The sequence below is a fragment of the Neoarius graeffei genome, chromosome 14 (assembly GCF_027579695.1).
Source record: "Neoarius graeffei isolate fNeoGra1 chromosome 14, fNeoGra1.pri, whole genome shotgun sequence".
Lineage (NCBI taxonomy): Eukaryota > Metazoa > Chordata > Actinopteri > Siluriformes > Ariidae > Neoarius > Neoarius graeffei.
Genome location: NC_083582.1, coordinates 13,239,445 through 13,256,857, shown reverse-complemented (window position 1 = coordinate 13,256,857; position 17,413 = coordinate 13,239,445). Strand labels below are relative to the sequence as shown.

Below are 17,413 nucleotides of genomic sequence, written 5' to 3'. Positions count from 1 at the left end.
TGCGCCGTGGGATATTCAAAGTTTGGGATATTTTTATAACCCAACCCCGATCTGTACTTCTCCACAGCTTTGTCTCTGACCTGTTTGGAGTGCTCCTTGGTTCTCATGTTGTTTGCTTAGTAGTGCTGCAGAGTCAGGGTCCTTCCAGAACAGGTTGATTTATACAGACATCATGTGACAGATCATGTGACACTTTGATTGCACACAGGTGGATCTTAATCAACTAATGTGATTTATGAAGTGAATTGGTTGGAACAGCTCTTATTTAGGGGTTTCACACGAAAGGGTGTTTGTTCATCTTAATTATTGTTTGTGTCACACTAAAACAACAATTTGCACCTTTAAAACTGTAGGCATGTTGTGTAAATCAAATGATGCTAGCCCTCCAAAAATCCATTTTAATTCCAGCTTGTAATGCGACATAACAGGATAAACACCAAGGGGGATGAATACTTTTGCAAGACACTGTAAATACTGTTGCTATAAATAGGCAAAAATCTGGTAATTGGGCAAATTAGAATAAATACTGTGGCTATTTGGTAGAAATAAGTGCAGTATTCATTTATTTCTTGTCTGGTTTTGTGTGTTTACTGTTGGGTAAAAATTGCTCCTGGTGGTGTAACCTGCAGTGTGTCGAGTACAGCGGAAGCAGTAACATATCTCTGTTTTCATTGTTTGATAAATGTTATTTGAGTGAAAGGTCATACTGTATTAGTGCTGTGTCAGAGTAACTGACCTGGTGTTAATCTGCGCGGTATTGGACAGTTCTCAGATCAGTATAGAGGTATTCCTGCACATGCGTTACGACAGAACAGACTGCGCTCTCATGATCAGTGCCAGTGAAGCTCCGCCTCACGCTCAGTCCTGCTCTTCCGGAGACTTCCGTACCGCCTTCACCACACGGTAACACGGAGTCTTATCATATATGTACACATATACACAAACTAGCTAGCTCATAATCTCTTGTGTTCTTTCAAACCCTGATGAGCAGCTACATGAAGGAGTTTGGTTTCACCATCGTTGACAGACCCATAATGGTGGATGACATTCGTGTTCGTGGATCAGGAAAATCTGGAATCAGGACAACGGCCATGGCTCAGACAGGAAGTCGATCACCAAAACTGACACAGGTGAAAAAAAGCAAACCTTCAAAGATAAAATAAAGCCAAGCACCAAAACAGTGAGACAGCGAACAGAGTTAGTGCTCTCTGTTGTGATTAACCATTAATGTCTGTGCTCAGTGTTCAATATCACTTAAACTTGACAAGCTGTGTATCTTATACATGTATAAGCGTTTCTTTAAATCTTCCTCATTCAGATGACCAAGTGTTACTTTGAGGACCGATATCTGGATACGAGCGTGTTCATGTGGGAGGATCTGTCATGTGACCACAGCATCGACGGGCCAGCGATCATCATCGACAAGAACAGGTGTGTGTGTCTATAAACCTCCGATGTACGTATCTGTCGACACCACAGCAGCGATCTTACAGGATTGAATAACTGACCAATCATTTTCCAGCACCATCCTGGTGGAACCAGGCTCTTCGGCCCGTCTGACTGCAAGCGGAGACGTGTGTATCGCTGTGGGAACGGACAGTAAGTGTGTCCTGGGGACAGAACTGAACGCAGTGCAGCTGTCCATCTTCTCTCATCGCTTCATGAGCATTGCAGGTGAGAGGTTTGAAATAGAAATGTAGGAACAAAACACAGTGTGTGTGCGCTGTTAAAGTAAATTCTGTCTCTCTCTCTCTCTCTATGTCTTTACACACACACAGAGCAGATGGGCCGTGTGTTACAGAGAACCTCCATCTCCACTAACATTAAGGAGCGGCTGGATTTCTCCTGTGCTGTATTTGGACCTGATGGAGGTCTGGTGTCAAATGCTCCTCACATTCCTGTTCATCTAGGAGCCATGCAGGAGACTGTGCAGTACCAGGTGTGTCCACGCACACACACACACACACACACACACACACACAGTTGATGAGAATCAGAAGAAGAGCTCTCACACTGAGCGTGCGCTCTCTCACTCTCTCTCTCTCAGTTGAAGGCGATAGGCAGCAGTCTGAAGGAGGGAGACGTGATACTGAGTAATCACCCGTGTGCCGGAGGAAGCCACCTGCCCGACCTCACCGTCATCACACCGGTACACACAACTATTGTGTGTGTGGTTTTTTTCTGTGTTTATTGGTTTGTTCTTACTTAATAATTAGCTCATCTTGGTGTGAATTGTAATTGTAGAGGATTATAACAGAAACGTTCAGTTCACTTCAGGATCAAAACCATATGATCCGATTGGGGGGCGGAGTTATATATGAACCTAGTTTAAACCTGCGGCAGTCATATATGCAAAAATATGTTAATTATAAGAGAAAATGATGATATGGAGAACTTTTTGTGAACAGTGAACAGGTTTTGGGTGTTTTATGGCTGCTGGATTGTGACAGAATCCATCTTGAGTCATCTAGAGAGTCCGAACAGATTTCTAAAAAAAACATCTATGCCCATGTCTAGGTGTTCCGTCATGGTGTGAGTGGCCCAGTGTTTTTCGTGGCCAGCAGGGGGCATCATGCTGATATTGGGGGCATCACTCCAGGCTCGATGCCCCCTCACTCCACCTATCTCCAGCAGGAGGGGGCGGTCTTCATCTCCTTCAAACTCGTCACTGAGGGAGTCTTCCAAGAGCAGGGTGAGCCGTCTGTCTCGCAGCTCTCACTTCGTTTGCTCTTCTTATACACTTTATGATTTTGTGTCATGATTTTGTTTTTCCTCCATGTTTCAGCGGTGACAGAAGCTCTCCTGGCTCCTGCTCGTTACCCAGGATGCTCCGGGACACGTAATCTCCATGACAACCTGTCGGACCTGAGAGCTCAGGTGGCGGCCAATCAGAGAGGGAGTCAGCTGGTGGGGGAGCTGATCGACAGCTACGGACTGCATGTGGTGCATGCATACATGGGCTACATTCAGGTGAGTGTGTGGTTAGTAAAAAGGAGACACAACACTGTCATGGTCTGACACTACAGTGTGTGTGTGTGTGTGTGTCTGTGTAGAGTAATGCAGAATTGGCTGTCAGAGACATGTTGAGAGAATTTGCACGTCGACGGCGTGAGCAGAGCAGCTCGTTAGACGTGGAAGCTGAAGATCAGATGGATGACGGAACACCGATTAAACTTAGAGTGCAGATAAACGAGCAGGAGGTACCACACATGCACGTGCAATATACAAAAAAGTTGGGACAAAGTACAAATTGTAAATAAAAACGGAATGCACTAATTTACAAATCTCAAAAACTGATATTGTATTCACAGTAAAACATAGACAACATATCAAATGTCGAAAGTGAGACATTTTGAAATTTCATGCCAAATATTGGCTCATTTGAAATTTCATGACAGCAACACATCTCAAAAAAGTTGGGACAGGGGCAATAAGAGGCTGGAAAAGTTAAACGTACAAAAAAGGAACAGCTGGAGGACCAAATTGCAACTCATTAGGTCAATTGGCAATAGGTCATTAACATGACTGGGTATAAAAAGAGCATCTTGGAGTGGTAGCAGCTCTCAGAAGTAAAGATGGGAAGAGGATCACCAATCCCCCTAATTCTGCGCCGACAAATAGTGGAGCAATATCAGAAAGGAGTTTGACAGTGTAAAATTGCAAAGAGTTTGAACATATCATCATCTACAGTGCATAATATCATCAAAAGATTCAGAGAATCTGGAAGAATCTCTGTGCGTAAGGGTCAAGGCCGGAAAACCATACTGGGTGCCCATGATCTTCGGGCCGTTAGACGGCACTGCATCACATACAGGCATGCTTCTGTATTGGAAATGACAAAATGGGCTCAGGAATATTTCCAGAGAACATTATCTGTGAATACAATTCACCGTGCCATCCGCTGTTGCCAGCTAAAACTCTATAGTTTAAAGAAGAAGCCGTATCTAAACATGATCCAGAAGCGCAGACGTCTTCTCTGGGCCAAGGCTCATTTAAAATGGACTGTGGCAAAGTGGAAAACTGTTCTGTGGTCAGACGAATCAAAATTTGTCATTTGGACTAAAGAGGAGAAGGACGACCCAAGTTGTTATCAGCGCTCAGTTCAGAAGCCTGCATCTCTGATGGTATGGGGTTGCATTAGTGCGTGTGGCATGGGCAGCTTACACATCTCGAAAGACACCATCAATGCTGAAAGGTATATCCAGGTTCTAGAGCAACATATGCTCCCATCCAGACGACGTCACTTTCAGGGAAGACCTTGCATTTTCCAACATGACAATGCCAAACCACATACTGCATCATTTATAGCATCATGGCTGCATAGAAGAAGGGTCCGGGTACTGAACTGGCCAGCCTGCAGTCCAGATCTTTCACCCATAGAAAACATCTGGCGCATCATAAAACGGAAGATACGACAAAAAAGACCTAAGACAGTTGAGCAACTAGAATCCTACATTAGACAAGAATGGGTTAGCATTCCTACCCCTAAACTTGAGCAACTTGTCTCCTCAGTCCCCAGACGTTTACAGACTGTTGTAAAGAGAAAAGGGGATGTCTCACAGTGGTAAACATGGCCTTGTCCCAACTTTTTTGAGATGTGGTGTTGTCATGAAATTTAAAATCACTTAATTTTTCTTTTTAAATGATATATTTTCTCAGTTTAAACATTTATGACATCTATGTTCTATTCTGAATAAAATATGGAATTTTGAAACTTCCACATCATTGCATTCCATTTTTATTTACAATTTGTACTTTGTCCCAACTTTTTTGGAATCGGGGTTGTAGACAATAGACAGTATCACTAATGTTGATTCATGCACAGGGTAACCTGGTGTCACTTATACATCTTAAACACACTTCTCCTGTGTGTGTGTGTGTGTAGGGCAGTGCGGTGTTTGATTTCTCAGGTTCGGGTCCAGAGGTGTGGGGAAACTGTAACGCTCCTCGTGCCATCACACTCTCTGCTCTCATTTACTGCCTACGCTGCATGGTGGGACAGGACATCCCTCTCAACCAGGTACACACACACACACACACACAAAGTGTTAAGACTGTCCTGTTGCCACATACAGTGGTACTTGAAAATTTGTGAACCCTTTAGAATTTTCTATATTTCTGCATAAATATGACCTAAAACATCATCAGATTTTCACACAAGTCCTAAAAGTAGATAAAGAGAACCCAGTTAAACAAATGAGACAAAAATATTGTACTTAGTCATTTATTTATTTATTGGGGCGGCACAGTGGTGTAGTGGTTAGCGCTGTCGCCTCACAGCAAGAAGGTCCAGGTTCGAGCCCCGTGGCCGGCGAGGGCCTTTCTGTGCGGAGTTTGCATGTTCTCCCTGTGTCCGCGTGGGTTTCCTCCGGGTGCTCCGGTTTCCCCCACAGTCCAAAGACATGCAGGTTAGGTTAACTGGTGACTCTAAATTGACCGTAGGTGTGAATGTGCGTGTGAATGGTTGTCTGTGTCTATGTGTTGGCCCTGTGATGACCTGGCGACTTGTCCAGGGTGTACCCCGCTTTTCGCCCATAGTCAGCTGTGACAGGCTCCAGCTTGCCTGCGACCCTGTAGAACAAGATAAAGCGGCTAGAGATAATGAGATGAGATGATCCAATATTACATATCTGTGAGTGGCAAAAAGTATGTGAACCTTTGCTTTCAGTATCTGGTGTGACCCCCTTGTGCAGCAATAACTGCAACTAAACGTTTCCGGTAACTGTTGATCAGTCCTGCACACTGGCTTGGAGGAATTTTAGCCCATTCCTCCGTGCAGAACAGCTTCAACTCTGGGATGTTGGTGGGTTTCCTCACATGAACTGCTTGCTTCAGGTCCTTCCACAACATTTCGATTGGATTAAGGTCAGGACTTTGACTTTGGTCATTCCAAAACATTAACTTTATTCTTCTTTAACCATTCTTTGGTAGAACAACTTGTGTGCTAGGGTCGTTGTCTTGCTGCATGACCCACCTTCTTTTGAGATTCAGTTCATGGATAGATGTCCTGACATTTTCCTTTAGAATTCGCTGGTATAATTCAGAAGTCATTGTTCCATCACTGATGTCAAGCTGTCCTGGCCCAGATGCAGCAAAACAGGCCCAAACCATGATACTACCACCACCATGTTTCACAGATGGAATAAGGTTCTTATGCTGGGATGCAGTGTTTTCCTTTCTCCAAACATAACACTTCTCATTTAAACCAAAAAGTTCTATTTTGGTCTCATCCATCCACAAAACATTTTTCCAATTGCCTTCTGGCTTGTCCACGTGATCTTTAGCAAACTGCAGACGAGCAGCAATGTTCTTTTTGGAGACCAGTGGCTTTCTCCTTGCAACCCTGCCATGCATACCATTGTTGTTCAGTGTTCTCCTGATGGTGGACTCATGAACATTAGCCAATGTGAGAGAGGCCTTCAGTTGCTTAGAAGTTACCCTGGGGTCCTTTGTGACCTCACCGACTATTACATGCCTTGCTCTTGGAGTGATCTTTGTTGGTCAACCACTCCTGGGGAGGGTAACAATGGTCTTGAATTTCCTCCATTTGTACACAATCTGTCTGACTGTGGATTGATGGAGTCCAAACTCTTTAGAGATGGTTTTGTAACCTTTTTCAGCCTGATGAGCATCAAGAACGTTTTTTCTGAGGTCCTCAGAAATCTCCTTTGTTCGTGCAGTAATACACTTCCACAAACGTGTTGTGAAGCTCAGAGTTTGATAGATCCCTGTTCTTTAAATAAAACAGGGTGCCCACTCACACCTGACTAATTTCACCTTCAAATTAACTGCTAATCCTAGAGGTTCACATACTTTTGCCACTCACAGATATGTAATATTGGATCATTTTCCTCAATAAATAAATGACCAAGTATAATATTTTTGTCTCATTTGTTTAACTGGGTTCTCTTTATCTACTTTTAGGATTTGTGTGAAAATCTAATTTTGTTTTAGGTCATATTTATGCAGAAATATAGAAAATTCTAAAGGGTTCACAGACTTTCAAGCACCACTGTATAGTCAAGTCAAGTTTATTTGTATAGCGCTTTTAACAATAAACATTGTCGCAAAGCAGCTTTACAGAATTTGAACAACTTAAAACATGAGCTAATTTTATCCCTAATCTATCCCCAATGAGCAAGCCTGTGGCGACGGTGGCAAGGAAAAACTCCCTCAGACGACATGAGGAAGAAACCTCGAGAGGAACCAGACTCAAAAGGGAACCCATCCTCATTTGGGCAACAACAGACAGCCTGACTATAATATTAACAGTTTTAACATGAGGACAGTTTCGTTGATGTTATAACTCTTCATTGATGGAAACTTGAGTGCAAAACTGATTCATGATAACTGCAGTCCTAAAGTTAGCAAGACAACTGTAGTCCTCAGCCATAAAAGCATTACTGTAAGAGTCAAGAGCATCCTCCAGGTATAACCCTCAACTATCCTCATGGGGCCATCCTTCACAGGAGCGATGCGATAAAACTCCAACCAGACACAGGGCACCCTGATGGATCAAGCAGGTCCGAGGGGCAGAAGAGGCCAGCATCTCAATCCCAGGACCAACATGTAACTCAGAGGGACAGATTGGGGGGGAAGAGAGAGAGAAAGAAAACACATGTTGTTAGGTATGCCCTAAAAATGACAAGTATTAAATCTGTGTGGTAGGCTCGCAGAGACGAGAGTCTTGACATCAGGCATAACACACAACAATGGCATGTTAATATGATAAAAAATATATCATGACCTGCTCTGGCTGGATGCTTGATTGGGTGATGGGAGCACACTCCTCAGCAATGATGAGATGCAGATGGGACCCTTAGGGCTGGCCAAGACAATTCAGTTACATTTCACCGGGTCTGGGACATGCGACAGAAGTCTGACGGCCGATTCCCTGCAGGCTACAATAGCCAGTCGAGGTCTCCACCCTCTCCACCAAAAGATTTCCTGTTGACTCCATGTAACTCAGAGGGACAGATTTGGGGTGGGGGAGGGAAAGAAAACCCAGGTCGTTAGGTATGCCCAATGTCACCTGAATAAGTAGGAGCAGTATACATATTGCACCGAGTACAAGCAGGGACTCCGGCAACTAACTAAGACAGCATAACTAAAAGGAGAGAGCCAGAAGGTAACACGGGCATGAGGGAGCCCCAGGACATAAAGCAGCCAGCCACTACACTGTCAACAAACTCGAGTGAGCAAGCGAGTGGGGACTGACAGCATCCATACATCCCAGTTTACCAAAACACTCTATGTCTGAGGACCCTCTAGATCTACACCTTTACCTCATAAACACCATTAAGAAAAGGCTTGACTAAACAGATATGTTTTCAGCCTAGACTTAAATGCTGAGACTGTGTCTGATTCCCGAACATTACTTGGAAGGCTGTTCCATAACTGTGGGGCTTTGTAAGAAAAGGCTCTTTAAAATAAAAGGCTATATACTGTATATTGTGTGTGTGTGTGTGTGTGTGTTCTCTGCAGGGCTGTCTGGCCCCCATCACAGTGATCATCCCCGCCGGCTCCATCCTGCACCCTTCCCAGAATGCCGCAGTGGTCGGAGGAAATGTGCTGACATCACAGCGAGTAGTGGACGTCATCTTCCGAGCATTCGAAGTGTGTGCTGCATCACAGGTTAGTGAGCATGTGGACACTGATACAGCCCTTTCTCACACACGCGCGTGCACACACACACACTAATGTGTGCTTTTTCCCCAAAGGGCTGTATGAATAACATCACATTTGGCAATGAGAAGTGTGGCTACTATGAAACAGTTGGGGGCGGAGCAGGGGCAGGGCCAGGCTGGAACGGGCGGAGCGGAGTCCATAGTCACATGACCAACACACGCATCACAGACCCTGAGATTCTGGAGAAGAGGTGACTCTCTCTCTCTCTCTCTCTCACACACACACACACACACACACACACACACTATGATTCCATGAAGAAAGTTTCACATTATCATGACAACAACAGACAGGTTTGCCAAGTGTTAGTGAGAAGAATAGTGTTTAATATTTACTTCATTCAGCAATTATGCTCTGGATGTTACTGAAGACCTCTCTCCCTCTCTCTGTCTGCCTGTCTCTCTCATGCTCCCTCTGTCTGCCCCTCTCTCTCTCTGTGTTGCATGCTGGGAGTGTGTGAGTGCATGTGAGTATTCACGGTGAGAGGGCGATTGTTAGGGGTTTATCCCTTTTTAATACTTTAAGCATTAAAATATATTGTTCTGTTTAGAGTTATTTAGAAATTCGTATTAACTGTTGATTTAGTTTGTTAGGAGGAAACTGGTGATGTAACAGGGTGTAGGAATGGCGTCTCACCCAGATGGGTGTGGGCCTTCCCTTCCCCACCTCCCTCCCAAGGGTGGGAGGTGGGAAAAACTCAGATAAAAGTTTTTATGCCAGAACTATACTGCATGTACCACTGTGAACATAAAAGCAACTATTCAGAGGTTGGAGAAAGAGATTTTGTACTGTGAAAGCAACCAAGAAAACCAAAATACTCTGGAAGTGAGCAGGGCACTGTGGGAGAAGAGGCAAGATTTAGGCTTCTTTCTTTGGGAATGGGTGAAGGGGACTCTAGTTAGAGCCAGAATTGCTGCAGTGACAGACAGATGCCCCAGTGCTTTCTTTTTCAAACTTGAGCAGAAGGCTGCACAACTGAAACAAATGCTGCATCTTCGTCAACCTGATGGGTCACTGACAACAGACCCAGCTGAAATGAGGAAGCTGGCAGTGTCCTTTTACTCTGAGCTCTACATAGCTGGTAACTGATGAAGAGAGTACAGCTCAGCTTCTTCAGGGACTACCAAAGCTCAGCCTAAGGCAGAGGGAGACCCTAGACACCAACATTACATTCAGAGAACTTACACAAGCTGTTCAGCAGCAATCAGCAGGACGTGCACCTGGAATAGACAGGCTGCCAGCAGAGTTCTACAGGCACTTCTGGGGAGTGCTGGGGGAGGACCATCACAACGTGATGAAGGACTGTGTGACGAGGGGGCTGCTGCCTAGTAGCAGCCGGCATGCTGTTCTGTCACTGCTGCCAAAGAAAGGAGATTTGGATTTACTCAAGAACTGGCAGCCTGTTTCTCTCCTTTGCTTGGATTATAAGATTTTAGCAAAGTGTCTGGCAAATGACTGAAAGTTTTTTAAGCATTCTTATTCATAAGGATTAGTCAGTTAGTCATACTGTGTGCCTGACAGGTCTATTATGGACAATTTGTTTTTAATTATAGACGTTATAGACATTGGAATCATGGGAAAATATAACATGGGTCTTCTTTCATTAGATCAGGAAAAAACCTTTGATCGAGTTGGACATGACCATCTTTTTAATGTGCTTAAAAGATTTGGGTTGGGGAGACTTATTTCTTGGGTTAAGCTCCTGTACTCTGATGCTTCGGTCACAGTGAAGGTGGGCAGTAGACTGAGCTGTCTGGTTCCAGTATGGAGGGGCATCAGACAGGGCCATGCACTCTCTGGACAGCTGTATAGCCTTGCCAATTAATCTCTCCTCAACAGGCTGCTTACACAGATGTTACAGTTTTTATTACAAAGCAGGAAGATGTATCAGGACTTAATGCCAGTTGGTTACATATGAGAGAGCATCCTCAGCTAAAGTTAATTGGGGAAAAAAAGTGAGGGACTCCTCACAGGTAGGTGGGAGAATATTGGGCCACCACAAATACCAGGGGGCTTACAATGGAGAAGGGATGGGATGAAGTTCCTGGGTGTGTTCTTAGGGACAGAAGAATTTAGGAAAAAGAATTGGGAGGGCATGCTGGAGAAGGTGGTTACCAGGCTGTCCGAGTGGAATTGGATATTGTCTCAGTTGTCCTACAGGGGGAAGGTCTTGGTGACAAACAATCTGGCTGCCTCCACCTTATGGCACAAGCTTAGTGTCCTGGAACCACCTGGGGACCTCATATAGACCCCTTTCACTGACGTCACCCGAAACCGGAAGTAAACAGACCCTGCGCCATTTTGGAAGACCAACAAACTCGTGATTAGGGGGAAATAACGGCAGCGGTATGTGAACCCACGAGAATAAAGTGGAGTGGCAAACGACTTAAACAAACAAATCTGAGCTGTTTTATTTATGATTTATTGGCCCAACAGTAGACTTGAAAGAAACCTGTGTGAGACTTGGCAAAAAACTGTGGATATAATGGATAAGTCTGTGCATGATCTGCGGACACTTTGAGGTAAGCAAACGCAAGAAATTCAGATTTAAAACATGCTAAATTGGCCTCAAGTTGATAACTGTATGAGGAGCAAGCCTCCCAGACTTCTACAATTTAATAATAATAATAATTTAGGATGGTTTGGGGCTTGCTCTCCCTCCTATTATATAAATAAAACATAGTTGTTGTGTAGGCATATATCATAAATACATATGTATAATTTGGATAAATTAACCTAAATTATGGATACCTTAATAGTAACAAAAAGTATTAATTTTTCAACTGAAAAGATCTATTATTAAAAGATAAATATCAACAAGATTACCTTGGCCATAACTATGTGTAGGTTATTCTTAATAACAGCTGTAATATCATGAACCAAGCCACTAACAACATAATTGTAAGCCTGTAGCCCTTTGTAGGCTTTCAAGTCATCAGCAGTGTAGGCACTGGGTGTAAACAACAAATAGTTTACAATGTCTGGGTAGCAAACAGATGGCAGAATTGGTGTCCGGTCCTCCTTATGTATCTGACACGGAGAAATAATATAAATCGTGCTGCCTACCAGATTACAGTCGTCTGTTTTATTGTATCAGTACTAGTATCACTTACTATACTCATCAGTCATAGATTAGTCCAGTACAACATGACCAGCTTGCTTTTTTTCCATTTGACTGTCGCAAGTTTTTTCAGGCTGGTACAGTCAAAAATTGAAAAAAGTTTTAGCCTACTAAACTAGTCATCAATTCTACTAGTGTATTAATTGGAGTCGACATGAAAACGTTCTGTAAAAACTTTAAACCAGTACAATCTCTTCTTCAAAGTTTCACCAAATGGTTTTATTTATGCAATTTAAAGCTCATAATACTGTATAACTTTGGTCGAGTAAAAACACGGAGCAAAAACATGGCTGAATCCTGAATGACTCCTATTTGTTTAAATAGGGGACTACATAGGCGGCAGAATGTAGTTTCTTTTTCCCTGCCATGGAAGCGCACTTGAGGAGGAAAGCAATTTGCATTACAGCCGTGAGGCGGCTCGGCTCGGTTTTCCCTTTCGGGCGCTCTCGTTTTCTGTTAGAATTTGGCAAAGAAAAAAAATAAATATTATTTACCAGCTTACCGGGTCCATTAACATAAATCTGACAGCTGACAAGGTCGGGATATAAACGAACTTTTGCGTTAAACTGTGTGCTTGGATTCACATAATTTTTTCTGAGTCTTATCATATGGGTCAAACCCATCAATCACTGCCAGTTTCTCCACATACCGTGCCCTTTCTGCAACTAGTAATGTACTCACATAACCAGAATTATCATCCATCGTGTCACTTTACTCTCGCTCGTACTTTGTTTTATATTGTGAGTGCATGTACTTGGTCTTCCAATATGGCGCCTAACAAAATTGCGCGGTGACGTCATGTGAAAGGGGTCTATACACAATTCAAAGGAGACTGGTGAACTTTTTCTGGTCGGGCCAATACTGGACTAGGGCACCAGTGCAAGAAGGGGGACAGGGCCTGATTTCCACTTTCTGGCTGCAGGCAGCACAGAGGCTGCTGTACAATGAAGCTCCAATATGGACAAAAACAGGCACATTCCTTAGGAAGGTGGAGAGCCTTGGCTACACCCGGCAGCTGTTCCTGTCGAACACAAAGCAGATGGAGTTGGGGAGCCTTCCCAATTTCTACCAATCAAGGCTGCAAACATGGCAGCAGGTGTTTACTGTTCACAGGGGCCTTTCTTAGCCAGAGAAGTGGATTTTCAGAGAGTCTCAGACCCCCTCCACACGTAGCCGGGTATCTGCTAAATCGAAGATATTTTTCTACGTTTTGGCCTGTCATCCACATGAAAACACATCAAAAACGAATATTTAAAAAAACTCCGGGCAAAGTGAAGATTTTTGAAAACTCCGTGTATGCCTTTTCGTGTAGACAGAGATAACCGGAGGTTTGCGTTTTAGAACGTCACAATCTGCGCCAAAAAAATGACAACAAATCTGCCCTGACGTCAAACGTGCGACCTTTGTTTACTGCAGAAGCCAGATTAAGCATGGACTTAAGCTAGCCGCACACTACGGCGATCCACGCGGTACCGAACCGACCCATTTCAGAGCCGACTCCCGACAAGGCACGCACATATCCCCCGACTGTTTACGAGTGCAGTCGCGATTGAAGCGACACGTGACAACTTAATAGCTTTGTGATTGGCTATTGGATATCGTTACTGTTAAATCCAACACTTGAAGATGCTACAGGCTGAATTACAAATGACACAACATGGAATATGTAGCGCACTATCTAGGCTGCATGAGCTATTATTTCCAACCTTAAATAGTGCACTTATATAGGGGAGTTAAAGCGATTTGGAATTCAGCCACACAACTTGAGCAGAGTGGCTTTCCAGCCCACTGTGTCTATGGATAAAGCTTCAGTCTATGGAATTACAGTATATACCTGCATTAGGTGCTACCAACACATATTTCTCGTGCTAGAAATTGTGTTTAATGATGTCACGTGTTATATGCGAAAGATATGATTGGCTATTGCTAGCGACTCTCGCCGATCAGTCTGGCTCCCAATTAGTTTTTCGAATCGGCTGTGAGATGAGTCGGTACCATCGAAAACTAGTCTTTACGCCTGACTCGCGACTTCAGTTGGCTCTGTACGCTGAAAATCGGCGTAGTGTGCGGCTAGGTAAAGAGTAATGGATTGGAGTAGTGCCTTGAAAGTGTTAATTATTGTGCAGGTGCTATTTACATGTTTAATTTTAGAAGCCCAACTACTGCTCCAAGAGCACAGGCGATGTGATTAGGGGGTAGGATTTGGGGAAATAATGCCATCTACAGGTTGGGAATGCTTATGAATGTGATTGAAAACGCAGATGTTCGGTTATGTGTGGAAGGGATTTTTTTCGAAGACGAGGTGGTGTGGATAAAACATTTTTATAAACGGAGGGGGGGGGGGGGGGGGATGTTTGGTTTTAAAAATACCCGGCTACGTGTGTACATGGCATCTATTATACAATCCATGGCTTCCATCAAGGCTGCTGAACTCAGCAAGTGTACAGACACCTCTGTGGAGGAGCAGGTGCACAACACTGGCCCAGCTGAGAGAGGACAATGGGTGGAAATCAGCAGTATTCTTACAAAAATGTCACTGGCCTATGGTCCCCTCACCTACTAGAAAAGTTAAATCAATGAGCTCCAAGAGGTGCTGCCCGAAGGCTGCAGAGGAGCCTTAAGGAGGACTGAGACACATGAGAGCGCGCAACTACAATTGCCCACCCTTTACCATTTCACCAGCTGTGGAACAGCCACAAGAAGAGAATGGGGACATGCTCCTCTCCTTTCAAACTCTGGTGCTGGGGAGCTTTGAGAGTCTATCAAAGAAGGCAAGCTACACTGCCTGTGTTAAAGTGACTCACCAAGCATCATTGAGAGGGCTGAAGGCCTCGGGATGGTCAGATTTGTTTGGGCCCGACTTCTCCATGACAGGATGCTGGTGAGCCCTGTACAAACCCCCCATAGAGAAAAGAACTGCTGACCTACAGTGGAGAGTGATTCACAGGGCCATAGCTACAAACAGACACATGGCACACCTGAATCCTGCAGTAGTGAGGGAGTGTTCTTTTTGTGGTCAGGATGAAGATATAGAGCACTTGTTCCTGAACTGTAGTCTGTTAGGGAATCTGTTTAGATTGTTGAAGGTGTGGTTTAGGGACCTACGTAAGGAGTTTTCACCCAAAGATTTTATGGGGGGGCCGAAATATAGTGTTGCCAAAAATGGCTCTCTGTAAAACAAGAAAGCATCAGAGAGACAGGGATTTGAACCTAGGTATCTGGATTGAGAGATGGTGTAAGATCCCCTGAACCACTGCAGTGGAGGAACTACCCCAATTGCAGAGACACAAGTCACAGGGAAGTAGCTGCAGAACTTTACTTTAAATCTGGTAAAGTCTAAAATAATGCAGGTCTTTCACAAAATAGGTCTCATACAAGGTTTCAGTAACAAAGAGTTCACAAAAGGAAGTCCAAACAGGCAGCACTTTGTACAGTTCAAAAAGCAAATTCCAGGAAAAACAGGTCAAGGGCAAAAACACAGAAGATCCCCCCCCAAAAAAAAAATGCAGAAGAGATTCCAAAAACTGAGAGCAGCAAACAGGAGCACTGAGAAACTAAGGCACAAGGTCCAAAAAAAATAGCAGTCAAAGGTTTCAAACTAAAGGCTTACAAACTCAGGAGCACAGCAGACTGTAGAACTCAGCAAGGAGACACTAGTCTAGTTAGCATGTACCTCATGCTAACTAGACACGGGTGTCAGCAGTTAGCAAAATAGACATAAATGGGCAAAATTAGTCCATCTAGTGGTGGAAAAGAGGTACAGCAACATGAGAAAAGTCCCAAATGCTGACAGAAAGAATGATAACCTTGGGTCGACCACAACTGATGTGACAGGCATGGTGAAGGGGATGTTGGGAGCACGACTGAATCTTGAATATTTATATTATATTTTGTTTAATGATGTTCCAAAGTTCTGTACAATATGGGGAATCATGGATGCCATTTGTCAGGTAAATGAGGATGGTCAGCTGATTTTTAATTTTTAATGGGTGGTAGTTATGCTACTTCCTAATATTCACTGTTCTTATACCTTAAAGCTTTTTATTTAATCTTACTATTTATGCAAAATGTATGAAAGAATTGTTTTTATTGTTGTCTTGTTTTTGCCGTGGTCTTATTGTGTTTTAGTTATCTTTCACGCTTGGGTGTTTGTCCCTTTTTAGGATCTTTTAGAAACCATATATGTTTATTAATATGTCAAATTATTTGCATGTTGTTATTTTAACAATACTTATATATTGTTTCTGGAGAAGAGCAGTTTTCAATGATTTGAATAAAGGGGACATAAAATCTCTCTCAGGTACCCGGTGGTGTTGGAGCAGTTCTCTTTGCGAGCCGGATCTGGAGGTGGGGGTCAGTATCGTGGTGGTGATGGTGTGATCCGGAAGCTTTTCTTCACTGATGAAGTGATTCTGTCAGTGCTGACAGAGAGACGCTCGACACGTCCATATGGTCTGCGTGGTAATAACCTGCCCCAGTAAACCTGCAACTCACTAAACATTTGCCTCAGTAACTAGCTGCCTCCATAAATTCAATACCCACCTCAGTAAACACTCCAACCTCAATAAACCCTTGCCTCATTAAACATCTGCTTAGATAAACACACTGCAAAAAATATCTTAGCAAGTGAAAATATCTTGAAAATAGTTGAAATGATCTAGCATTTCCTATTAGAAGAATACAAGACACCAATTCTGAGATTATTAAACCTACTTCTAGATAGCAACCAACTTATTCTAAGATGTCCTATCAAGTAAAAATACTTGTCCATGCAGCAAGATAATTTCACTAGTGTTAAGTAATTTTTCTCCTCAAATTCAGTTTTCAATTTTTTGCAGTGCACCACTGTGTATGTGTGTGTGTGTGTGTGTCAGGAGGACAGAGTGGAACAGCTGGACTGAATCTGCTACATCGAGCTGATGGACGAGTGTTAAACCTGGGAGCAAAGACCTCAGTCAGCCTCAACCCTGGGGTGGGTGTGTTTGTGTGTGTGTGTGTAGAGTAGGAATATCCACATGCACCCCTGTGCTCACTCTCTCACTCCCCCTACAGGACAGGTTTGTTCTCCACACCCCCGGAGGAGGAGGTTACGGTACAGAGGAAGAGGAGGAGGATGAGAAGCAGCACTCACCCTCGAAGCAGCGCTGTTTAACCCGAGTGTTCACTGAGAGAACAAGTGTGTATGAAGATCGCCGAGCTCAGGAGAACATCTGACCGCCAAATCAACTCCAATAAAGGACTTTCACTGACATCAAAGGTTTTTGTTTTTCATGCAGCGTCCGCCATACTGCTGGGCAAACAAAGAAACAGCCATGAAGTTAATAATGAAAATCGAGACGACTGCAGTCAGTGCAATCTCTCTGAAATTAGTTAAGATTTATTTTATACCAGCAGATCATGTTATATCCAAAAGCTGAAACATGCAGGCATCACAGATCCATATAATTTACCCACAAACATATTTATTTCTTATTTATTCTGCACACTGCACTCTGTGTGCGCGTTCACCACTAGAGATGGATTAAATGCAGAAGAGGAATTTGCTGTGCTTGAGTGAACATGTGCAAAAATAAAGGCTTCTTCTTAATTTACCCACAAATGTAT

At 43.6% G+C, this 17,413-nt stretch overlaps 1 protein-coding gene across 1 annotated transcript in view; it reads left to right on the top strand.

The window, feature by feature from the left end:
• The window catches only part of oplah (5-oxoprolinase, ATP-hydrolysing), a 63,518-nt gene extending 46,421 nt beyond the window's left edge, over positions 1 to 17,097 (top strand). Inside the window, exons 12-26 of the mRNA XM_060938742.1 lie at positions 766 to 903; positions 992 to 1,130; positions 1,319 to 1,431; positions 1,523 to 1,674; positions 1,779 to 1,939; positions 2,048 to 2,149; positions 2,518 to 2,692; positions 2,786 to 2,970; positions 3,054 to 3,200; positions 4,886 to 5,020; positions 8,485 to 8,634; positions 8,721 to 8,878; positions 16,110 to 16,270; positions 16,684 to 16,781; positions 16,862 to 17,097. Of these exons, the coding sequence (XP_060794725.1) occupies positions 766 to 903; positions 992 to 1,130; positions 1,319 to 1,431; positions 1,523 to 1,674; positions 1,779 to 1,939; positions 2,048 to 2,149; positions 2,518 to 2,692; positions 2,786 to 2,970; positions 3,054 to 3,200; positions 4,886 to 5,020; positions 8,485 to 8,634; positions 8,721 to 8,878; positions 16,110 to 16,270; positions 16,684 to 16,781; positions 16,862 to 17,023 (2,176 nt within the window). The 3' untranslated portion in view covers positions 17,024 to 17,097. The remainder of the gene's footprint in view (positions 1 to 765; positions 904 to 991; positions 1,131 to 1,318; positions 1,432 to 1,522; positions 1,675 to 1,778; positions 1,940 to 2,047; positions 2,150 to 2,517; positions 2,693 to 2,785; positions 2,971 to 3,053; positions 3,201 to 4,885; positions 5,021 to 8,484; positions 8,635 to 8,720; positions 8,879 to 16,109; positions 16,271 to 16,683; positions 16,782 to 16,861) is intronic.
• Positions 17,098 to 17,413: the final 316 nt, after the last annotated feature.